This window comes from Mustela nivalis (genome assembly GCF_964662115.1).
Source record: "Mustela nivalis genome assembly, chromosome: 7".
NCBI classification, from domain to species: domain Eukaryota; kingdom Metazoa; phylum Chordata; class Mammalia; order Carnivora; family Mustelidae; genus Mustela; species Mustela nivalis.
The window spans coordinates 92,652,245-92,678,536 of NC_139026.1; the positions used below are offsets into that span (position 1 = coordinate 92,652,245).

The 26,292-nt window shown below is 35.4% G+C and overlaps 2 protein-coding genes across 2 annotated transcripts; one reads left to right on the forward strand and one right to left on the reverse strand.

Annotated features, from left to right (window-relative positions):
- Nucleotides 1-8,956: 8,956 nt before the first annotated feature.
- On the reverse strand, nucleotides 8,957-9,931 carry LOC309870313 (olfactory receptor 9K2-like; the record flags this gene model as incomplete). The annotated part of the gene is made up of 1 exon (XM_082742468.1): nucleotides 8,957-9,931. Exon 1 carries the CDS (start codon nucleotides 9,917-9,919, stop codon nucleotides 8,957-8,959), a length of 963 nt encoding a protein of 320 aa, XP_082598594.1. The 5' UTR covers nucleotides 9,920-9,931.
- Nucleotides 9,932-17,873: 7,942 nt separating this feature from the next.
- LOC309869910 (olfactory receptor 9S13-like) lies at nucleotides 17,874-18,868 on the forward strand (the record flags this gene model as incomplete). Its single annotated transcript, XM_082741670.1, has 1 exon — nucleotides 17,874-18,868. The coding sequence occupies exon 1, from the start codon at nucleotides 17,933-17,935 to the stop codon at nucleotides 18,866-18,868; it is 936 nt and encodes a 311-aa protein (XP_082597796.1). The 5' UTR covers nucleotides 17,874-17,932.
- Between the last annotated feature and the right edge of the window lie 7,424 nt (nucleotides 18,869-26,292).

The following is a 26,292-nucleotide window of genomic DNA, read 5'->3' on the forward strand; positions in this document are numbered from 1 at the left end:
TTACACTTTCTTGCCCATCAAAGACGTTGTGGCTATTTCTTTCATACTCCTTATGACCATTAAGAAAGTTATTCTCCTGAACATCATAGAAATGTTAACAGGCTCTTTCAAGGTGTCATATGTCCCACATATTACTCTTCTTGCATCAGAGACCTTGTTAACCCAAAATGTCCTTTATATTGGAGGTGTCCTTGACATTAAGGAAACATTTTTCAGACTGACCTTGCCACCGATCTAAAATAACATTTTATTTCATTGAATTGACTTCTATGTTTTTATGGCTTGCTGCTAAACACGATTTTTATATTTTATTATAGTGTATAAACAGTACATGTTAAACAGTTATTGAATTTTCACCTTGAATCAAGTATTTCATATGTCATATATTGAGAAAGTAAAAAGAGACAAAGAATAAGCAATCTTTGTAAGATACATTAAACTGAAAAATTGTTCATTGATACAGAGTGCTCTGAGGCTCTCTAGCTACTGGATCCCAACTAATAAGAAGAGCCAAGTGGGAAAAAGAGAAGTGCTAACATTTTGGAGCAATCACTCCCTCAATTTGTTTCTTTGTAACTTTTTTTTCTGTGTTAATTATTCTAAGGGACACGTTTTGAAAATTATAGCAGGAACATAGTCATGAAATAGCATGTGATCCAAAATGTACTCTTCCATGCTTTTCAATATTTATTCTTTGATTAACTTTATTGATTACCTCTGAAATATATTCTTTCTTGGAATAAGCTTGGGTATGAGATTATTCTTTAGGGGGCTTAAAATGTAATGTGAGAGTCACATCCTTGCACAGGCAATTATAATCCAGATATGAGTATGCCAACAATACACAGAGGTGGTAAAGTAGGTAAAGCTGGTGGTTGGTAACGAGGGAAAGTCTTCAGGGTTGCATGGAAGATATATTTAAATAGAACAAGATTGGAGTCAGGGAAACTGCTGAATCAGTTCATATTATTGATGAAGCTTTGAAGCACGCCAATGCAAATTTTAAAAGGCTGATTTGAAAAATTTCTCATCAAATACACAGAACTGATTAACTGATTAGTATTAGGAGAGTGTGCCAAAGCTGGTGTGTCACATTTTTGAACTTATATGATGTGGCTGGTGATGGCAAAATGTAAAGGACCTCTCAGCAAACTAGGAATAGAGGGGAATTTCCTAAAATGGAAAAAGAGCACTTTAAAAAACCTACAGTGTAGACTGTTTAATGATGTAAACTAGAAGATTTCCTGTTATGATAGGAGCAAAGCAAGGATGTCTCCTCTCACCTCACCTTTATAACACCTTTATAACCCTTTGATAGTCTTTGGTGATGCAAAAGACAAAAAGAGGAAATAAAAGTGTTATAGGCTGAATTACATCTTCCCAAACGTATATTTTGAAGCCCTAACCCCCCCCTTACCAAATATGTGAGTATATTTAGTGATATGCTTTCAAATAGGTAGTTAAAGTAAGCCTTAACAGTAAGGCTGTTATTGTAGATTCTGATTCAATCTGACTGGTGTCTGTAAGAGGAAAATAAGAGTCACAGAGAGACACTAGGGTGCAGGTGCACTGAGGGACAATGATGTAAAAAAAGAGCAAGAGGCAGACAGCTGCAAGCCAAGGAGAGAAACCTCAGAGGAACCCAAATCTGCTGGCATTTGTCCTTGGACTTTCAGTATCCATAACTGTGAGAAAATAAATTTGTTGTTTAAGCCACCCAGTCTACAGTATTTTTGTTTGGGAGCCTTGACAAACAATTCCAAAAATGTATACAGAAAGGGAAAAAGAAAAAAAAAAAAAGAAAACTTTTCTTTTCACATGATATCTATGCAGAAAATCTGAAAGAATTGACAAAAAAATGTCCTGAAACTCAGAGATTATGGGACGGTTGATGGATACACAGTTAATATACAATAGTTAATTGCTTTCCATATAGAATCAATGAGCAAGTGAAATTTCAGTGAAAGGTACAATACCATTTTTTATTATCCTCACTCTGTATATTATTATATACATAGGTATTATGTACTTAAAATACTTATGGGGTACCTGCGTAGCTCAGTGGGCTAAGCATTTGCCTTTCATTCGGGTCATGATCCCAGAGTCCTGGGATAGAGCCCCTAATCAGGCTTCCTGCTCAACAGGTAGTCTGTTTCTCTCTCTCTGTTTCCTTCTATGTGTTCTCTCTATTTCTCTATCTCACTCTCTCAAATAAATAAAAATCTTCAAAAGAAAGTAGACTATTAATTTTGAATGATAAAATAAGTCAATGTAGGCTCATTAATTGTAATAAATATACCAAGCTTGTGAGGGATGTTGATAACAGGCTGTGGAAGGAGATGGAGGAATCGTAAATTCACACTACCATGTGAAAAAAGCCAATCTGAAAAGGATTGATCATCACCAATATTTTCAGTTATTGCATTTTTTTTCAAAGATTTAACTTAATTATTTGAGAGCAAGAGAGAGTACAGAGACAGAGGGAGAAGCAGACTCCCTGCTGAGCAAGGAGTCAGACATGGGGCTCCATCCCAGGAGAGAGAGACACGAGGCTCTATCCCAGGAGCCGAAGGCAGCAGTCTAAACGACTCAGCCACCCTAGCACACTAGTTGTTCAATTTTAAACTCCAGAATAAGTTTTGAAATAATTTCTCTATTTTTGTTGTTGTTTGCCTCTTTGTCTTTTGTTTTCGTTTTTGCTATTTTATTGGATTCTGTTTGCTCCCCCAATGTTCATAGTAGCAATGTCCATAATAACCAAACTATGGAAGGAGTCCTGATGTGCATGGAAGGATGAATGGATAAAGAAGACATGGTGTATATATACAATGTAATACTACTCAGCCATCAAAAAAAAAAAATAAAATCTTGCCACTTGCAATGATGTGGATGGAGTTAGAGGGTGTTACACTTAGCCAAATGAGTCAATCAGAGAAAGATAATGATCCTAAGATCTCACTGATATGTGGAATTGAAAAAAACAAAACAGAAGACCACAGGGAAAGGTGGGAAAAAATAAAACAAGATGAAACTAGAAAGGGAGATAAACCATAAAAGATTCTTAATCATAGAAAACAAACTGAGAGATGCTTCAGGGGATGGAGTAACTGGGTGATGGACATTAAGGAGGGCATATGATGTATGAGCACTGGGTATTATATGAGACCGATGAATCACTGACCTCTAGCTCTGAAACCAATAATATGTTATATGTAAATTAATTGAACTTGAAATAATTTTTTTTTTCCCTATGGAAAGGATACTGTTTGCTCTGAGAAAACTTTCATGTTACTTCTCAGAGGTACAATCTCAGGATTCTATGTACTCTTTGGTGGCAGAGGTTTTATCGGGCTAGCTTTGGTTGTGTCTTCCCCTGATCGTTTTATTGGATCTGTCTCTGTAGGTTTCCTACCCAGGAGGAAGGTTCCAATAATTCTTCTTTTGTTCTATTGTTTTGAAAACATTGTGGCACATATATTTCTCCATTGTCTGATCCACTGGATTCTGTCCCTCTGCACAGATAATCCTTAAGGCCAGTCTTTGAGGTTTTCTCCAATTCTCGGGGGGCTTCTTTGCTGTCTCCTTCCCTCCTTCTCCCTGGTCATCTTTCTAGTTGGTCTACAGTTAGCTTTTTGCTCTCATGGAGCAAGCAACCTCTCTTAATTGCTTATCAACAAATGTTTATTATGTTTTAGAGTCCCTTAAGCTTATGCTTAAACCTTCCCACATTTAATTCCAAATGAAGTCAGTTCAATTGAGAAGAGTTCTGGGGCCCTCTGTTACTATGGCCTGCCTATCATTCCAGGTAAAACCTGTGTTCAAGTGTCCTGGAACTGAGGCAGGAGCAGTGGCCTAGTTCTTTCAGGATGACACCCTGACATTATGTGCAGGTTTCTGGGCAAGGTCTTAGCCTATGGTCTTCTAAGCTTATCTCTCTCTCTGTCTCTCTCTCCCTCCCTCTCTCTCTCTCTCTCTTTTTTTTGACAGCAACAATTGCTTACATATTTATTTATTTATTTTTTATTCTGTTATGTTAGTCACCATAAAATACATCATTGGTTTTTGATGCAGTGTTCCAAGTTTCATTGTTTATGTAGAACACCCAGTGCTCCATGCAATACGTGCCCTCCTTAATACCTACCACCAGGCTGACCCATCCCCACACCCTCTCCCCTCTAAATCCCTCAGTTTGTTTCTCAGAATCCACAGACTCTCATGGTTCATTTTCTCCTCCAATTTCTCCCAATTCACTTTTCCTTTCCTTCTCCTAATGTCCTTCATCTTATTCCTTCTGTTCCACAAGTAAGTGAAACCATATGATAGCTGACTTTTTCTGCTTAACTTATTTCATTCAGCATAATCTTCTCCAGTCCCATTCATATTGATGCAAAAGTTGGGTATTCATCATTTCTGATGGCTGAGTAATCTGTCTTGGCAAAAAATCTCTATCCTTTGAACTGGCGCAAGTGAAATTGGGACCCACTCATTCTTGACCTACCATGCCTGGGGTAGAGTTTCTACCCTGTGAATGGGCCCTGGGTAAAGGAAAAGGTCTCCAGACATTGTAGCCACTCTTGCCTTGAATAGGGCTTCTGCAACTTGGAGCTGGAGGAAATAAGATATGTTTTAAGCCTGCCACTCTCAAGGTGATACGGTAGTCCATGACTGGGGTCCAGGGGAAGAGGAGTCCCCTACGTTCTTGTTTGCACTTCCCTATGTGCTTCTTATCATGCTGGGCTGCAAGAGGAGAAAGAATGAGTAGGCCTTAATTCAAAAACATACATGTGAATGTTTCTATTTGTTTTATTCAAAATATTTAAAAAGTGGAAACACCTCAGTTACTCATCAATTTAAGAACACATAAGCAAAATTTGGCCATATGTATACAATGGGAAATAGAATACTACTGAGCAATAAAAAGAATGAGTTACTTAAACAGATGAGAATATAAATACATTTCAAATTCATTTTACTCAGTTCAAGAAGTTGCAAGAAGCATACATACAGTATGCAGGTTATATGGAGATATGCAAAACATATGAGATCACTGGTGATGTGGAAATGGAGCGGGACAGAGCATGGACTAACAAGGGACATGATAAATCATTTCGAGGTGATGGAAATGTTCTGTATCTTGTGGTGATGATTTCATTAGTGTACAAACCGTTCAAACTCATGATATTGTATACTCTGAATAAACAGTTCATTTCACACAATTATCCTTCAATGAAATATTTGAGAAAAAATAATGGGCAGAGATTTTTTTTTTTCTGGACTGAAGACTTAGTTTGGACCTAAAACACAGGAATATACTAAAGATAATAGAAGATATTTATATAAAAAACTCAGAGAAAAAGTAGGTTAAACTTTTTAATGTATATGTTGTTAATGTAGCAGCAGTTAAGTGAGGATCTACCAGCACCAATATTATCATTTTAATGAAGAAAACTTTACTTGTGGATACCTGGGTGGCTCCGATGTCTAAGCATCTGCCTTAGGCACAGGTAATGATCTCAGGGTCCTGGGATCAAGCCCTGAGTTGAGCTCCCTGCTCAGTGGGGTGTCTGCTTGTCTCTCTCTCTCTGCTTCAACCTCTCTTTCTCTCTCTCTCTTAAATAAGCGGAATCTTATAAAAGAGAAAACTTTACCAGTTATTGACACTATGTTCAGCTATAATGATATATTCAATGGGAGGTCATTAAATGAGTTTGACATTCCCCACATGCATAATGTTTTAGATGAGGGTGTTACTTAAGTACTAACCAATGTTTTTAAAAAACCTAGTAATTACCAAATCAAAATATTAGCTATATAATATTAAAATAACTTTTTCCATTACTTGCCTACAAATTTGATTATTAGCAGCCTTCTAATGTATATCTCATATTTTGAGAATTACATATATATATACACATTTATGTGTATGTATGCATTTATGCATATATTTTTATTAATCTATATGAACATGCTATTATTATTCTTTTTCAATCTCATCTCTGCTTTAGAAATACTCTGTATTATACATGAATCGTACTTTAATTGAAAAGTAAACTGAGAAGAGCAAGTTCGAAACAAGAACAGAATATACCTGAATTTAATTCCTGTAGCAATGGCAAAAATTACTTGACATCAGGAAAAGAAAGGAAAAGGTCAACATTGAAAAATTATTGTATGTATCTTCTCATGGTGAGGCCTGTTAGCTTCTAGCTTAGTCTGAGGATTCTCTTCAGAGTCAGCTGGATGACATTACACATACATTGCACTGGGGAGTGATATAGCCACTAATTGTTCTTGGTGTCCTTCTCAAAGGTATCCTGTGTGTGTGTGTGTGTGTGTGTGTGTGTGTGTGTGTGTGTGTCGCAAGACCATGATTATTTTTGTATTGATGTGTATGTGTGTGTCTGGTGGTGGTTGCTGGGAATGCAGGATGTGGTGCATACAAAGGAACATTGTTCTCCCAACAGTTAACACTATTGTTCGGGTCATTTTCCTCAGTTGGATAAAGAGTTACCAATCCATTGGATGATGATTTAAAGGATGAGGAGCTTCTTTCATTGCTGGGTCATTCCATTATAGGACTCAGAGTACTGGCATGAAGGCTTCTGCATTTTACTCATGGGGGTGGCTTTGTAAAATATGCCTCTTTCAACCTAAAAATCTTTCTGCTTCACCTCAGGAGAGAGGTGGCATACTACCGTAGCACAGTGAACACTTACCCTAAAATCCTCATGAAGTTTTTCTACTTAGCGAGTCCCCTGTTTTCCCTAGTAATCTGTATTTTTAAAAATATGGGTGAAAGAGATGACGTTTATTGAAATACAAGAAGGGATTCTTACAGACAGACATGAGTAGAGAGAGAACTAGATACCTCATTTGACCATAACTTACTATTCCGTCCCTAGTTGGGGGCTCTGTTCTTTTTGTTTGTTTTGATCTTTTCTGTTGGTTGTTAGCAAAAAGGAAAATAAAGGCTGAAATAACAAAGTGACTCAAGTTCTGTCTATGGAAATGAAAACATAGGTGCTCCTGGGGACTTGTTAATGCCTTATGGTAAAGAAGGGAAAGGGACAGAGAAAGTTACTGTCTTCTCTCAGAATTAACATCGATAGTATTAAAGGCATGAAGAAAGAACAAATCTGACAGCCAATAAATATATAGATTTAACAGATTTGTATGAAATGTATGTAATTTAATCATTCAAGTAACTCTGCGAGGTAAATACTCTTATACACCCCATTTTACAGGAGAAAATTAAAATATGGAGATACTATGCAACTTGCCCAAAACTACATGGCAAACACAGAAATTGAAAGCTCAGTTTGACACCTGAGCTTATTTTTTAACTCTCAAGTTATCAGTGAACTGTTATTACTTAGATTTTTTTCCTCATTTTATGAAGTAGCTTTTCTCCAGCAGAGATGCTTAAACATTAGAAGGTATTTTTCATTCCTGCATCATTCTCATTTTATCAATCATCAGTCCATCTTCAGCTTACTTTACCTGTCATTCTAAAGAGTCTCTTCTTCACTGTCCTTAAGAAGACTGCCTTTAGTAAAAGCCACCATAATCTCTTACTTGGGCAATCACTTACTTTCTTTCTCCTTGTGAATATTTATTTTCCATAAGGATATCAACATGATATTTGCAAAATGCCCAGTTGAACACAATACTGTCTTTCTCTAAAATCCCCAATGCCAGGCACCTGGGTGGCTCAGTGGGTTGAGCCATTGCCTTCGGCTCAGGTCATGATCTCAAGGTCCTGGGATCGATCCCCATGTCAGGCTCTCTGCTCAGTGGGGAGCCTGCTTCTTCCTCTCTCTCTGCCTGCCTCTCTGCCTACTTATGATCTCTGTCTGTCAAATGAATAAATAAAATCTTAAAAAAAAATAAAATAAAATCCCCAATGCCTACCTCTTGTCTACAGAATAAAAGTCATCTTCCTTGGCTTGACATAGAGGTCTGCACAATTTCCATGAATCCATTTTTAAGGCTTATCCCTCACTTTTTGTCTTGTGCAGTACAAATGACTTACCAAACCTCATGCAGTTCACCATATAGTGATTTTGCAGAGAAACCTGTCTATTTTACCTTGCTCAATTTTACCTATTTTTAAAAAATGTGTAGAAAAAGATTTCACTGACCATTAAGACTGTTCACCTCTAAAGGCTGCGCTCTTTTTGTATATTCCATAAATGTCTTTTTCACTGGGTTTCCGTGTGACATTTTGGTTCTCTGGCCAGTTGTTTTTTCCCCATCTGACTGTGCGTTTAAGTCCAAAAATTATTTATACCTAGAGATTTTTGTACAGCAAAATGTATATAAAAATCCATAAATATTGATTCGGTGAATTAATTCTAAGGTATGTAGAACAACAACAACAAAAGAATCCTCTTTATTTTTCTTTCATTTTCATTACAGTTTCCTTGTCCAAAAGGAGAATTTTCAAGAATGATTTAAGCCCCAGAAAAGTATGACATATGTGTGTCACTCATTGGGCCTCTGGACAATTAAGAGTGACACATATGTCACCATCAGCACTGTGTGCACTGCAGAACATCTGATTCTCTCATGCAGCACTGAAAAAGATTTTTCCAGTAAATCTGATATTTTGTTCTGTCTTCTTACCATATCAGATTTTGTTACTTCTACCAATTATATACATATTTCACAACACTTGTTACTGACTCAAGATAAACATCCCAAACATCATCTTCAGAGTGCCAGCACCAAATCTGGAATATATTTTCCCTAAAATCGAAATACACAGCAATCATGATCTTTACCCAAATGAAGAAGAAGTATGGAGAAAGCCATTCCACTCCAAAATGTACTTGACAGCTGTTAAGTTCATGGGATTCAGATAAATAAACTTTCTAAAATTAATTTTTTCAAAATCATTGGAGGAATTCTTTGCATCGATGCCTCCCCAAGTTGTCATAATGTCCAGGCCTTTCAATTATGTCACTGTTAAGATAGAATTAAATAGAAATGCTTTTTTCCCCAGGATCTTTCTCAGAGCTTCTTTGACATCTTTGTTTCTCAGGGAGTAAATCAAAGGATTCAACATGGGAGTGACTAAGGTGTAACATAAGGAAGCCACTTTACTCAGCTCAGGAAATCTGTCAGGGATGACATACATAAAAACGATGGCACCGTACAGTACACTCACGACACCTAGGTGAGAGCTGCAAGTGGAGAAGGCTTTCTTACGTCCCTCAGAGGAGCGCATCTTTAGAACTGTGGACACAATATATATATAGGACACGATAATGACTATTATGGTAGGCAAAATAATAATGCTGCATAAGAAAAAGGAAACTATCTTATGAAGGTAGAGATCAGAACAAGAAATCCTTTGAAGTGGACGGTCATCACAGTAAAAGTGATCAATGGTGCGGGAAGCACAAAAGGACAAAGTAAATGTCATGCTCGTCTGAAGAACTGAGCTGATGCAGCCACAAAAATAGGAACCAGCCACCAACTGAATGCAGAGACGAGCTGACATCTGGACAGAGTAGAGGAGTGGGTTGCAGATGGCAATGAAGCGGTCATAAGCCATGACTGCCAGGAGAAATCCCTCAGCCACAATGAAAAGGGCAAAGAGAAAGAGCTGGGTCACACAGCCGGCAAAGGAGATGGACTTGCTCTCAGACCAGAAGTTGATCATAGCCTTGGGTGCAATAACAGTAGAATAGAAGAGATCAATGAAGGAGAGGTTGCCTAGGAAGAAATACATTGGTGTGTTCAGCCTTGGATCAGTCATAATAACGGTCATCATCCCCACATTCCCTAGAAGGATCATTGTATACACAAGCAGAAAGAGCAGGAAGAGAAGAATGTGGAGTTCTGGGCAGACCCTGAAGCCTACAAGAATGAAGTCAGTCACTTCTGAGTGATTGCTTGTCCCCTTGTCACCCATGGCAGAAACCTGCTGAGAGACATAAAGCAAAAAAACAAAAACAAAAACAAAAAACAAATGCAATCCAGGCTTTTTTCTTAGTCACATAGTTTCTTAAATGTAGAATACATTATTTGCATCTTAATTCAATATTGCATATAAAACAATTTTAATGTCATGAGCGTTCAAGTATTTGCATTAGATAATGTTAGACTTATGAAGTTGGTATTCAGTTATTAGCAGGAAAGACATTTTGGAGTTATTGTATTTAAGTCATAATTTTGCTCAGAGTTCAGCCAGTTATAGAATTTAATATTGTCTAATTTTTCACTTTTTTATCTAAAATAAGAGTGCTATGATAATCTAAAACAGAGATGCTACATGTAATCTCTATGACAAGGTTGGCAGCCTATGATAGTCCAGTGTTTGAATCATTACATGACAATAATAAAAACATTTTCATGTATTGTTACCTTATTTGCCTCAGTTTCTTTAACTTTTATTACTACTGTACCCATCATTTCAAAAAGAGACTAAAAATAGGTAAGTGATATGTATGATAAAATTAAAAAATTTAAAAGCCACTAATCTTATGTTAAATAAAATTGTTTAAAGCTCTTTCTAAATAAATGGTCATTTCCATAGATCAAGTCCATTCTCCTAAATAATGCATTTTTCTTGCCTCATTATATTTACTTTACTTCCACTGGTAGTTGTTTATTTAAAATATGCCATAATCATTTAGCTTTTTTTGAAGCAGAGAGAAGCTGATGAACATTGCAGTTCTTACGCCACAAAGATGACTTTCTAGTAAAGTTGCATCAGTTCAAGGGATCTTGCTCTTCATTCAGGGAAAGTATATTTAAAGAATATACTGAAGGAAAGTTGTTTTCATAAAATCTAGTATGCTTTATATGTCTTAAGGCTAATGAAATAATCATGGGTGTTAAAGGACCTTAGCGACTTTGTGTCATCTAGAGTCAATCATCATTTGTTTGAATGTCAACAATGGTTGTTTACAATGTTCTTATTTTTAGCCCTGTGAAACCTTTCTTCAGGATATTCCAACATTACAGTTGCTCATCCTCTGATCAATTCCACTGGGAGAAGAGTAATCTTAAAGTCAGTTGTGGAGACCTAAGTGCGGGCTCCAGGGCTGTTGTCCATGAGGACTGTGTTAGCCGCAGATACAAACAAAATAATCTAATAATATTACAAGTACAGGAAACTTTTCCAGGTACAGGTTGTATGTATCCTTTGGGAATTTCTTTGAACTTAATTTTTTCACTGATGAAGAAAAAGTTTCTGGTAATTGTCATAACATATGTATTGGTTGGCACAGAGAGACAGATATAAAATTTTGTACCATATGAGAAAAGAGTTAGATGTTAGACTAAAAAGTGAATATTTTTAATTATGTAGTAAATTACATTAATTGTAATTCAAAAAAGACAAAAATTCACTCCAGCTTAGGGTTTACCTGTATTCCTTGATGTAGACATATTTCATGATGTCATAAATATTTAAATCACAAATTAAAGGTCAGATAATGTTTTGTGATTTCTATGTTTTCATATATTCAAAACTAAACAATTAGAAAATAAAAGAAATAATAACATTCAAGAAGATTATTTTAAAATTTCTTAGTGAAATATTTTAAAATATTTGTGATGGAAAGACTACATTAAAACCATAGAGATGACACTATACTTAATGGGCTTTATATTTTCAAGATGCCATTTTTGTCCTAAATATTTCCATGAATTAATTGTAATCTTACCTTTTAAGTCCTCCCTTTTAAAGTTTTTACTTATTTATTTGACAGCTAGAGACTGAGAGAGAATGAGAGAGAGGATGAAGCAGGGTAAGAGGCAGAAGGAGAAGCAGAATCCCTGCTGAGCAGGAAGTCCATTGCAGGACAGGATCCCAGGATCTTGAGAATATGACCTGAGCCAAAGGCAGACACTTAATTAACTGAGCCACCGAGGTGCTCCTAAACCTCCATTTAATTAAAAGTTATTTCTAGAATTTATCTAGAACTTTTCAGTTTGTGGAATACAAAATAGGGCAAGAGCTCCTCATTTTAATATAATATTAGTAAAAGTTTTGTTGGTGTAGGAAGAATAAATAGGTTTGTTACTTTAAACAGGAAAATATTAATTTAGGTGACTAGTAGCCTATCAATTTGGAAAGGCTTGGAACTTCTGAGTGACACTCTTTTTTGTTTGTTTGTTTGTTTTTAAGATTTATTTATTTGAGAGAGAGAGAGAGAGAGAGAGTGTGTGTGCATTTGTGTGCATGTGTTTGATGAGCAGGGGGAGGGGCAGAGGGACAAAGAGAGAACCTCAAGGAGATACTCCCTGCAGTGGCCATGCCAGAGCTTGATCTCATGATCCAAATAAGAACTGAGCCAAAATAAAGAGGTGATGTGGAGAAAGGGGAACCCTCTTACACTGTTGGTGGGAATGCAAGTTGGTGCAGCCTCTTTGGAGAACAGTGTGGAGATTCCTCAAGAAATTAAAAATAGAACTTCTCTATGACCCTGCCATTGCACTCCTGGGTATCTACCCCAAAGATACAGATGTAGTGAAAAGAAGGGCCATCTGTACCTCAATGTTTATAGCAGCAATGGCCACCGTCGCCAAACTGTGGAAAGAACCAAGATGCCCTTCAACGGACGAATGGGTAAGGAAGATGTGGTCCATATACACTATAGAGTATTATGCCTCCATCAGAAAGGATGAATATCCAACTTTTGTATCAACATGGATGGGACTGGAAGAGATTATGCTGAGTGAAATAAGTCAAGCAGAGAGAGTCAATTATCATATGGTTTCACTTATTTGTGGAGCATAACAAATAGCATGGAGGACATAGGGAGTTAGAGAGGAAAAGGGAGTTGGGGGAAATTGGAAGGGGAGGTGAACCATGAGAGACTATGGACTCTAAAAAACATTCTGAGGGGTTTGAATTGGCGGGGGGGTGGGAGGTTGGGGTACCAGTTGGTAGGTATTATAGAGGGCACGCATTGCATGGAGCAATGGGTGTGGTGAAAAAATAATGAATACTGTTATGCTGAAAATAAATAAAAAATAAATTTAAAAAAAAGTCAACGTTAAACCGACGGAGTCACCCAAGTGTTCCTGGGTGACATTCTTATAATGACCCTCAGGATAATTTAGGATTAACTCACAGAGAGAGGCTACCACTGGAGATACAATTTAAAAATATAGTATCTTAACTATGATCCAGGGTTCAGATGGAAGGGAGCAAAAAGATGTAACTACTTCTTCATCCATCAAAACTGCTTCTCTAGGAATTTGGGAATTCAACAATGCTTCAAAGAAAAGCCCACATGTTTCCAAAACTTGTCTACTGGTAGAAGAAAAAGTTAAAATGAACAGAAAATCAACCCCTAAGTCTTTGTTCCATTCTAAATTCAGAGTCTGTGTAGATCTAATTGGTAGAACAAAATCTGGGTCAAAAACCCTTGTGGCAGGACACATTTAAACTTTCCAATCTCTTCTTCTAGAAAGCACATGACATAGATCTTGACTATCTAATCTGTAACATGTACCAGAATCTAATATAGTATTTTTATTCTTAAGCTACTCACAATAGCATTAGCAGTAACAACATGCTATTTCTTACAAATATGTAAGAGTCTTTTCCTGTCATTCACACTAGATGGGACATGAACCCTCAAGAAAGTCACCAATTTAAATCATTCAGTGTTATGTTCTTAATCATAGTCAACCTGATACAGAAATCAAGTGGATTTTTAGGAGGTGTTTGTTTCTAATGTCCATGCCCATAAAGTGTTCTAATTATCTATCAAATTCAGTTTTGATTTAGTTTGAACTAAATGACAATGAACTATGATATTTCTAAGCTTCATAAGAATAAGTAGTACTTGGAGCATATACAAACCCTTACTTATAAATATGAAGAAAGGCAAGAACACCTAGATCTTAAAAGAATAACAATCTTCTTGATAATATGAAATAGAAAACAGCAAGTCAAATCAAAACAAAACAAAAAGAAAATAAACAATAAAGGTAAAATTACTTAGAAAAACTATAAATGATATAGGCTATTCACATGACTTTAATGTTGATTCTTTGAATAATTAGTAGTGTGTATAAAATCCTAAATTTAATAAGGAAAAAAGAACAACATTAAATCACAAGGATCAGGAATGAAATGGGGGTGGCACAACATATTCTTCTGCTACTAAAAAAAAGAAAACATTTTTACTAAAATTAATGATGTTTAAATAAAAATATTTTAAGTAGAACAAAATTATGAATAAAAGAGAAATGCAAATTTTAAAATATCTTAAACTAACTGAATTTTTATTAATGATATTCCTATGAAGTATAAATAGCTTCACCAGTGTTTACTTGCAAACATTTAAGAAAAAAGAAGATAACTTTTACATAAACTCTGTCAGAAATAGTAGTAAAGAAAATACTCTCCTACTATATTTATGAGTCTCTCATAAATGTCATATGGACATTAAACTAAAAAATTGTAGACAAATCTCACTCAAAAATTAAGTTAAAAGTTCAAACAGACAAATAATAAATAAAGTACTTCAATAAAAAAGAACAATGAAATCTCACTGATGTGTATGTATGTACCACAAATGCTGAGGTAATTCAATAATTTTAAAAAAAATGAATTTTAGATTTTCTACATCTAGTTATGAAAGAATGGCAACCATAGATTTGCCTTCCATCACAAAACAATTAAACTCTGGAGAAAATACATGAACCAAATATTTTTGGAGATTGCCCAAAAAGTTGTGAATGACGGTAATTCCTGAGAAAGGGAACAAATCAGAAGGAAAAGATTTTAAACTTGAATATATAGCAATAGAAACAAACCAAACCTAAAATTAAGTTAAAAAGGAAAAATAATGAACAGGCATTCAGTGACAACTGAGAAAATACATGTAACTGGAAGAAGAGGGACCAGAAAAACAATATTAAGTACAAAGGGCAGATATTTTTCATATTTGATGACAAATCTAACCACACAGATTCAAGAAAATGGGCAAAATCCCATAGATAGATATAGAGAAATCCCATAGACAGAGAGAAAACCAAATAAAGCTCATCAGAAGGGACATCACACACATGCACATCAAAGTTAAAGCATGAACTTGTTGTCAGAAACAATTCAAACCAGAACAGTGTAAAGTCTTTAAAGTGCTTAAAGATTGGAGGAGGGGAGACCAAACCAACATGTATGTGCAGAAAACACAGGCTTCAGAACTAAAGGCAAAATAAGGAGTTTTTTCAGATAAGGGAGATCAAGAGAATACATTATATCAAATTTGTGCCCTAAGAAATACCAAAGAGAGTTGTCCAGCTAAAGGGAAATATCATCAAGATAAAATAGGAAGGATCTCTAGGATCCTGGAGAAGCTGTTTTTCCCACTAATGGCAAAACTGAGGATGTGTGAGGAGAGGGAATTTCTTTCTCTTTCAGTATGTTCCTTGGTGGTTTCACTTTTTGGTTCTAGCGCAGGTGGCTGAACCCAGCCATGGTTCTCACTCTTGAAGGAATTCCCAGGCTTCTGGGATCCTTAACACCACCTCTCTTATGTTTTCAAACCAGAGATGGATGTATGACTGCCTGCTCTGGCAGTCTCTGTGTTACTTCAAAATCCTCCTTTTCCAACCCCAACTCTTCACCTGACTATTTGGATTATTCTGCATATAAAATTTTCTTCTAATACAAGTATGACATATTAACAGTAGAGATAAGAAATGAATTTCTAAAAGTAAGGGTTGTTATCCACTCAGATGAAAAATGGTGAATTTCCTCTGCATAGATTATGAAGTTAAAAAAAAAAAAGAATCAAATACTTCTCATCCAAATGTATTTAATTGTTATTATTATTTAGTTCAGTAGGTAGAAGGATAGTTTTCATGCTCTCTGGAGAGCGTTTCTACTTCCCAAAGGTCTGATAAGTTTCTAATGAATCATTTCTTCTCTCACTTCTCTTTTGCATTCTGAGCACATTACTGGTGAGAAAGTTGTTTGTGCCTGGCTACCATCTTACAGAGGGAATGTAAACTGCTCCGGTTTCCCTCCTCAAGAGAGAATTTCTCTCAGGACCAGACCAGGTTTGTTGTTGCTTTAATCAGTGAAAAAGTACAATAAATTAAAAGAGAGATCGAGAGAGAAAAAACTACAATTGTTGCTAGTGCTTGTTCATCTTAGCACATGGAGTCTGATCTGGCCAGGGAAGAGATGCAATCTGTGTTATAGGAAACCAAGGTGCACTTCTTTTCATACTCCTGTTTCTTCATGATTTCACATATAGTAGAGAGTTTACAAGGAGAGAAATGGTTCATTCTTAAGAATATCTTTTATATCTAGTTTTTTCTCAACACATTCTTTTTTAGATTTCTTTAGTTACTTTTTTTTTCAATTTTTCTGTTGAAACCAGAAGTTTTGTATAAAATGTGTATTTAAGGAAACCATACATTTTTTAGTTGATAGGCCCTACCAGAGTTTATTTTGATGATTTTTCTGCCTTCTAAAATCAAACAGTCAACATTGCTGTTAACTTTTAATTTTTTTCAAGGAAGTAAATATAAATACTGGACTAAATTGACTTCTAGTATACTTGCGTTGTCTCAACCTGTCTTGAAAGAATGTCACCATTAGTGAAACCATGGCAATGACCGAAATAAAGATGACAAGAGATATTATGAGACATTGTGTAATTTATATCTTATATAATTTTTATTTATCATAATTATACAACTTACATAATAATTGTTATATATTTATAAAACTATGTTTATAAAATATGAAAGATATTTCCATAGTATGTGAATATTTGAATTGTTAGTTTTATTTTATATTTTATGATAGCTTATTGAATAGTAAACCACTTCCTTCCTCAATCTCATGCCTCTAAAGAAGCTTTTTAAATATTTTTTTCTTAATTTCTCCATACATAAAATAAAATAAAAATTACTTCCTTTTTCTACCACCATGTTTTAGGGACACTTATAGCCATAACATCACATGTCTAAGTAAATATAATGCAAGCTTGTTTAAATACACATTTCTTCCTTTTCCCCCATTTTTACCTATCTTAAAATTGTCATATGTGCCCTCTTTCCTCCATATGCACAGAACTTTGTATTTTTACTAGATTTGTTTGTTTCTGAAAGGACAGAATAATCTCTATCCAAGATCTTAGAATTCCCTACCTAGTTTGCACCCTTGAAAACTCCAAAGGGAATAAAAGTGGGAAAGAAGGAAGGATGGAAGGAAGGAGGGAGGGAAAGCAGGAAAAAAGGAGAAAGAGAAAAAACAAAAGTCTGATGAAATCATGCTTAGAATATATACTCAAGAATTGCTTCTGTTTTTAGTAAGTGAATTGTGCCAATAAGAGTGCACATCACCATAAGGACAAAAAATAATGAGAGAAATAAGAATATGAGTTACCAGGTAAAAAAGATGATTCTTTTGTCAGAATATGAAGCTTTTCTCCTTGTAATAAAAGAAAAATAAATATAATATTTGTCTGTTATCTTTACAGTAGATAAGGAAGCTAAATGATTTTAAAAAAATAAAAAGAGATCATCAATTTAATAGAGTTTCACTCCAAATGAAGTTTTAAGTGGATTATTATGTCTGTGAGAAATATATTCCACAAGAGAAGGCAACTTTCAATGGTAATAACTGATAATAACTCAAGGGAAAGCAATCGATGAGCTCTTGTTTCTATACACTTTGCTAGAATCTCTATTTCTCCAAAGCATGCTTAGAGAACAAGCCTGCATTATTTGCAAAATAGGTATATCTCAAAGGGTGACCAATCAGATTAAATTCTTTATTCTTTAAAAATAACAATTTGTTCTGTATTGCTGTTTTGTAATTTATTGGGAACAATACGATAAAATTTTTTCCATTCTAGCTTTTAGTTATTTTTACTTAAACTAGTGTTCTGATCACTTATTTCTTTCATTTTTACATCTCTCCAGTTCCACCTACATCTCAGCCATGAAAAACGAACTTAATTGGAATTACTCAGAAGTGACAGAGTTCATTCTGCTAGGCTTTGGAACCCCTCCAAAACTACAAATCCTCTTATTCCTAGTGTTCTTGCTAATCTATACAGTCACTGTAGTGGGAAATATTAGCATGATAATTGTCATTAAGATGGATTCCAGACTTCAAATGCCTATGTATTTCTTCCTTAGAAACCTGTCCTATTTAGATCTCTGCTACTCCACAGTCATCGCTCCCAAAACTTTAGCTAACTTCATGTCTAGTGAAAAGAAGATTTCTTACAATGGGTGTGCAGCCCAGTTTTTCTTCTTTGCTCTATTTGTCACAACTGAAGGCTTCCTTTTAGCTGTAATGGCATTTGATCGATTCTCAGCCATTTGCTCCCCTCTCCTTTACCCTGTGCACATGTCGCAGAAAGTCTGTGCTCAGTTGGTGACTGGATCCTACATCTGTGGAAGCATCAACTCCATCGTGCAAACAGGTTTCACCTTTAGTTTGCGTTTCTGTGGAGAAAACAGACTGGACCACTTTTTCTGTGACGTCCCAGCCCTGATCAAGATCTCTTGTGATGACACTTTTGTGAACGAGATTGTGCTGTTCATTCTCTCTGCCCTCATCATCATTACCACCACAACTGTCATTCTGGTTTCCTATGCTTACATCCTCTCCACTGTCCTGAAGATCCCCTCTACCCACGGCAGGGGTAAGACCTTCTCCACCTGCGGTTCCCATATAGCTGTGGTGAGTTTGTTCTATGGGACTGTGTTCTTTATGTATGCCCAGCCCGGTGCCATCTCCTCCCCAGAACAAAACAAGATCGTAGCGGTGCTCTACACATTGATAATACCAATGCTAAACCCTTTAATATACAGTCTGAGAAACAGAGATGTGAAAGATGCTGTGAAGAGAATACTACACTGGAAATGATTCTTTCCGTAAAGCCATGAGCCAGTAGACACTGTTTGTTTTCTAAGGGTTCCAGTTATCCTTGTTCTTGGAATATTAATATATAAAAGATATTTTTATATATGACATCAAATGTTTTTCTAAGTGTTACAAAATGGTATTTCTATGCTTAGAATATATGAAAACATTGTTTTCAATTTTGGATGTGATAATAATATCTTCATTTCAGTTTTACTTTAGGAAATAAGTAGTAAGAGCTGCTATTGTATGAGAATTAAAATATTACATCTGTGTGAACTATTTTATCCTACAAAGCAAGTATACTAATACTCATTTGGAAAAGAAAGCAGCCACACTGTGTAGGGGCAAAGCAGAATGGTAATGGTTACATATAGCACTTTTGAGTTTTACTCACCCCTTTCTTTCCCAAAGACTCAGGTTTATATTTTGAAGACTATCATCCTTAGAATTGCTACTGCTATAAAAAGAGGATCCCCAGAATATTATTTAAGAATTATTTACATGGAAAATATGTGGCAGTAATATTGTATTAATTTTTAATTCATTTTTTCTAAAAATTAAATGATATATTTTATAATAAAAGCTTTTACATAAAGAACATATAACATCACTTTTATCACTGTTTTTCAAATGAGGACATTGAGGCAGTTGGAGACTAAGTAACTTGGTATAGTCAAAACTCAACACTAGTATGGTTCCAGAATTTTTATTATTCAAATATATATTGCAAAGCATGTGGAATATTCTAAAGATGTAATCTCATAATCTAGAAACAGCTATTTATGAAAGGAGGTATAGATATGGGGTCAGTTCTGTCATTGGCCCATTATCCTGTCATTATTTTAATTTTTTCCTTAGAGAGAGAGAGAGAGAGCAAACACAAGCGAGGATGGGGGCTGGGCAAGGGAAAGGGAGAGAGAGTCTCAAGCAGTTTCCATGCCAACTCGGGGTTCAATCTCATGACTCTGAGATCATGACCTGAGCTGAGTCAGACACTTACCCGAATGAGCCACCCATATGCCCCATATCCTGCCATTATTTGTGCAAATATTATTGTGTTTATTCTCTTTTGATATTTTAATCAATTTTGCATGTGAAGTAGCATAACATTTGTATATAATTTTATTTTTTCTCTTTTTTTACATATACTTACCCATTCAAAATCTGATATTTTCAAATATTAAAGTTTTCATATATTATATTTGAATTTTAGTTATTATAAAGTTTTTTTTTTATCTTATATGGTGTGGACTGAGGTCTTTATTCAAGTGTTTTTCCAACAGTTAGGAATATTTTTAACATCTAAAAAATGTAGAAAGGAAATAAAAGTTTTGCCCTGCTTTGTCATAATATACAGTACTTTTTATATACTACTGAATAAATTTTTCTAATGCTTTAAAATCCTGTTTTAACATGATAGGAGTAGTTCCATAATATTCTTTTCTAAAGTAAGTGCCTAATTATCATGGTAAATTATATGATTGAGAGGATCCAGAACTGCTCAGTGTTCCTGGAGGGCTCTGGCTCCAGAAGCAAATTCTGGATGGACACAGCTGCAGTTGCTGCCATCTGGTGGCTGTCATCCAACTAAATCTGAAGTGAATTCTGGATACTGTGATAGAAAGGAACTTCCAGAAGGATAGTTAAGAATTCAAAGCTCTTCCTAGTTACTTAGTTTCCATCCCCACCATATTGTCCTGAGCAAGGGAGGTTGGTTTACTGCAAGAAGATATGTGAAAAGTAAGCCTATACCTGTGTCTTCCTGAGGTAAAGTTGTTTGACATTGCCACCCTTGCTTTCCCTTCCTTCCTTTTGTGCTTTTCCCTCACCAAAAGTAAGTCCTGTAGAATCTCATCCTTTGTTTCAGAAAAGGGCTGTGTAGAAAATGGAAAATATTTGCTAATTATATTATTTCTGAATTTGTCTTGAGATACAGTTTCATGGGATTTTACTGAATTTTATCAGAATGGTTGTGTAGTATGTTTATAATCAAGACAGAATTATTTGTTTTCCTCATAAGAATTATAGCACATTTTGGACTCAAGCTTGTCTTAAACATCATTAAAAGATGGCAACATTTTCTGGGGCGCCTGGGTGGCTCAGTGGGTTAAGCCTCTGCCTTCGGCTCAGGTCATAATCCCAGGGTCCTGGGATCAAGTCCCGCATTGGGCTCTCTGCTCAGTGGGGAGCCTGCTTCTCCGTATCTCTCTCTCTGCCTACCTCTCTGCCTACTTTGATCTCTGTCTGTCAAATAAATAAATAAAATCTTTTTAAAAAAATGGCAACTTTTTCCAACTTTTCTATTCTGAAAAGAGATCTTATAACATATTATTTCTTCATTGAAGGTTTGGGAGAACTGATTGGTGATGCCATCTGGACAAAGAGTTTTTATTATGGAAGAGTTTGAATAATGATTGAGTTGCTTTAGTGGCGACCAAAAGTGTTGATATTCAAAATATTTAACAACTTGTTCAGTAATGTTTATGTACCAATGCTTAATATATCAATCAATGCAAAATAGTCCCTTTAATTTTATTAAACTGCTTAAATAGTGGTAGTTTTTAATACAAATCATTCTAAATGTTTTCATATCAATACTTCTTTTCTTTTCTTTTTTCTTTCCTTTCCTTTCCTTTTCTTTTAATTTCTTCTCTTCTCTTCTTTCTTCTCTTTTTCCTTTTTTTTTCTTTCTTTATTTTTTTTCTTTTTCAAATTGTTGGGAGAAATATTTGATTTGACATGCTATCATTAAATGTGATTTGATACAGGGACACTAGAGTAGACCAAACCATTACAATAGTTATTTCATTAAATTGAAAGTCATTAGATAATGTCGTGTTTGAAAAAGTAAAATTTTGTTTCAACAAAATTGTTCATAATTTTGAATCCTGTGAAACTTCTGCTAAGCCAGTATCAATTACATTAAAATTATTCTAATCCCTCTTGTTCCTGATATTAGAAGTCACTCAACCTTTTATCATTCTGGGTCATATTATCCATGGATTTTGCATAGGTGCTCTTTATTAAGCTGGGAAATTGCTGAGAGTTGTTATCGGACACGATTGTCTGGTTTTGTCAAATGTTTTTCCCATGTTCAATTGAAGTGATTGTTCCTTATGAATTTCTTAGTAAAACTATCTTTTCTCCAGCTTCTTTATTGTAAGAATACAGTATATAATACATACAATGTACAAAATATGTGTTAATTGTATGTGTTTATGTTATAAGTAAGGCTCTGGTCAACAGTAGACTATTAATAAAGTTTTGGGGGTGTCAAAAGTTTCTATGTGGACTTTTGACTATGTGTGTGAGTTGGTCAGCACACCTAACTTCTATGTTGTTCAAGGGTCAACCACATATATGCATGCACATAAACACACACACACATACATATATAGGATATGAATTTTTATATATCACATGTTTATATGTAATATATAACATATATGTAATATATAACATATATGTAATATACAAATATGCTTGTATATTTGGTTTATTAAGTATACGTGAAATCCATTTTAGTTTGTTAATATAGTAAATTAATTAAATTAAATTAATTTTTTAAAAATTCTATTTATTTGACAGACAGAGATCACAAGTAGGCAGACAGGCAGGCAGAGAGAGAGAGGGTGAAGCTGGCTCCTTGCTGAGCAAAGAGTCCATGCAAGGCTCCATCCCAGTACCCTGGGATCATGACCTGAGCTGAAGGCAGAGGCTTTAACCCACTGAGCCACCCAGGTGCCCCAGATTAATTTATTTTTGAATGTTAGACCAGTTTTATATTCCTAGGATAACTTCTACCTAGTTATATTATAGTTTTGCTGTTTTTCTAGATTGAATTTACTAAAATTTTGATTAGAAACTTTGCATTTATGTTCACAGCAGATACTGGCTAGTAGTTATCTTGTCCTTTTCCTATCTAGTTTACCACTAACCTTACACTAGTTTCATACACTAAACTAGAAAGTGTTTTCTCATTTTAATTTCCTTGGGAAAGTTTGTGTAGAATTGTCACTAAGTTTTTACTTTTATGTTTGGTAGAATTCACCAGTGAACCAAACCAGAGTTTTTCTTTATGGGATCATTTTTAACTACATTTTCAAATTTTGAAGTGCTCTAAGTAAAATGAACCGGAATAATTACTGGGCTTACCATATTTCTTTCCCACCTTTCAGATATCACTATACACACACACACACACACACACACACACACACACACACACAGAGCCCGAGTGAGAGAGAGAGAGATGTTCTCTCTTGAATCTCTCTCTTGATGAATCTCTCTTGATTCAGGCAACAGAGTGACTCTGGCTCCTATGACTTCTTCTTGACAAGAATCAGAATTCTAGGCATATATTTTAACTTCCAGGTCAAATTAAACTTCTTTGTCAATCCTCCTAAGTAGCAGCAATACAGTTATTTTAGTTAGGATTTTTTTTTTTTTTTAAATTCTCAGTTTAAGAAGGGGCTTCCATAGGTATGGCCAATGTACCCATTGCTTCTCACTGAACACTGAGGACTCCTGTGGATTAAAATTAAATTTCATGTTATAGATAAAACTGTTCTACTGTTGATGAAGCTGCCTGCATAGGCTGCATGATGTTCAGGAAAGAATGTTATATATTTCTGTTAATTTTTTTGAAGAATAATCTCACTTTCTGAAGGCCAGATTCTTTTGGGGATGAATTTTTGATTCTTAAGATCATTTCTCTAAGTTCTTGGCATTTTGTATTTCAACCTCGAGAATTCTCTTTGATTCTATGTCATAAATGATCTGGATGTCCATCATTCATAGACCAGGAATGATTCCTGTTTTTTTTTTTTTTTTTTTTTTTTTTTTTTAAGGAATCACTATAGTAGGAGTCAGTCATGTGCCTTTTATATTTTAAATATGTTTGAGTTCACTGGTTGAATCTTTTTACCCCACTGGTGTTGCTAATCCTCTCTTCTGGACAGTAAAATTACACTTGTTAGCCCACTCTGCACTCTTGAACTTTGGGAAGACAGACATCTTCATGCAACACTGACAGTTCACTTTCTTCAAACCAACAGTTTCTTTTAAAATTTGTTCTGTTTTAAAATTTTAAAATTTGGGGGAGATGGAGAGAAGGGAGTTGAGAGAAATTGGAGGGAGAGATGAGCCACAAAAATCTATGGACCCAGAAAAACAATCTGAGGTTTTGAAGGGTTGGGGGTTGGAGGTTGGGGGACCCTGGTGGTGGGTATTATGGAGGGCACATATTGCATGGAGCACTGGATGTAGTGCATAAACAAATGAATTCTGTTACCCTGAAAAGAAATTAAATTTAAAAAAATGGGAAAAAGAAAAAAATTAAAATTTAAAAAATTTAAAATTTGTTTTCCTCCTTTGTGGGCAGGCCCATTTATCTTGTTTATTTTTTCTTCTTATTGAGTATTCTTAGTGTCATATCATTGGTGCAGTTGCTGTTGAAATGTAGCTTAGTGTTTCATAGTATATGTGAGATATAATAATAATGATACCTTGCATAAATATAGGGCTGTGTTTTACATATTTTAAATTATAGAACACATACAGCACCTCTACGAGAAAATATTATTGTTTCTTTTTTAATTTTTAATTTTTAATTTTTATAAACATATAATATATTTTTATCCCCAGGGGTACAGGTCTGTGAATCACCAGGTTTACACACTTCACAGCACTCATCATAGCATATACCCTCCCCAATGTCCATAACCCCACCCCCCTTCTCCCAAACCCCAAACCCCAGCAACCCTCAGTTAGTTTTGTGAGATTAAGAGTCACTTATGGTTTGTCTCCCTCCCAATACCATCTTGTTTCATTTCTTCTTCTCCTACCCCCTTAACCACCCATGTTGCATCATAACTTCCTCATATCAGGGAGATCATATGATATTTGTCTTTCTCCGCTTGACTTATTTCGCTAAGCAGGATAAGCTCTAGTTCCATCCATGTTGTCGCAAATGGCAAGATTTCATTTCTTTTGATGGCTGCATAGTATTCCATTGTGTAGATATACCACTTCTTTTTTATCCATTCATCTGTTGATTGACATCTAGGTTCTTTCCATAGTTTGGCTATTGTGGACATTGCTGCTATAAACATTCGGGTGCACGTGCCCCTTTGGATCACTACGTTTGTATCTTTAGGGTAAATACCCAATAGTGCAATTGCTGGGTCATAGGGCAGTTCTATTTTCAACATTTTGAGGAACCTCCATGCTGTTTTCCAGAGTGTTTGCACCAACTTGCATTCCCACCAACAGTGTAGGAGGGTTCACCTTTTTCCACATCCTCGCCAGCATCTGTCATTTCCTGACTTGTTGATTTTAGCCATTCTGACTGGTATGAAGTGATATCTCATTGTGGTTTTGATTTGTATTACACTGATGCCGAGTGATATGGAGCACTTTTTCATATGTCTGTTGGCCATCTGGATGTCGTCTTTGCAGAAATGTCTGTTCATGTCTTCTGCCCATTTCTTGATTGGATTATTTGTTCTTTGGGTGTTCAGTTTGCTAAGTTCTTTAAAGATTCTGGACACTAGTCCTTCATTGATATGTCGTTTGCAAATATCTTCTCCCATTCTGTCAGTTGTCTTTTGATTTTGTTAACTGTTTCCTTTGCTGTGCAAAAGCTTTAGATCTTGATGAAATCCCAATAGTTCATTTTTTCCCTTGCTTCCCTTGCCTTTTTTGTTGTTCCTAGGAAGATGTTGCTGCGGCTGAGGTCGAAGAGGTTGCTGCCTGTGTTCTCCTCAAGGATTTTGATGGATTCCTTTCGCACATTGAGGTCCTTCATCCATTTGGAGTCTATTTTTGTGTGTGGTGTAAGGAAATGGTCCAATTTCATTTTTCTGCATGTTGCTGTCCAATTTTCCCAGCACCATTTATTGAAGAGACTGTTTTTTTTCCATTGGACATTCTTTCCTGCTTTGTTGAAGATTAGTTGACTGTAGAGTTGAGGGTCTATTTCTGGGCTTTCTATTCTGTTCCATTGATCTATGTGTCTGTTTTTGTGCCAGTACCATGCTGTCTTGATGAGGACAGCTTTGTAATAGAGCTTGAAGTCCAGAATTGTGGTGCCACCAACGTTGGCTTTCTTTTTCAATATCCCTTTGGCTATTCGAGGTCTTTTCTGGTTACATATAAATTTTACAATTATTTGTTCCATTTCATTGAAAAAGATCGATGGTACTTTGATAGGAATTGCATTAAATGTGTAGATAGCTTTAGGTAGCATAGGAATTTTCACAATATTTATTTTTCCACTCCAGGAGCATGGAACATTTTTCCATTTCTTTGTGTCTTCCTCAATTTCTTTCATGAGTACTTTATAGTTTTCTGAGTATAGATTCTGTGCCTCTTTGGTTAGGTTTATTCCTAGGTATATTATGGTTTTGGGTGCAATTGTAAAT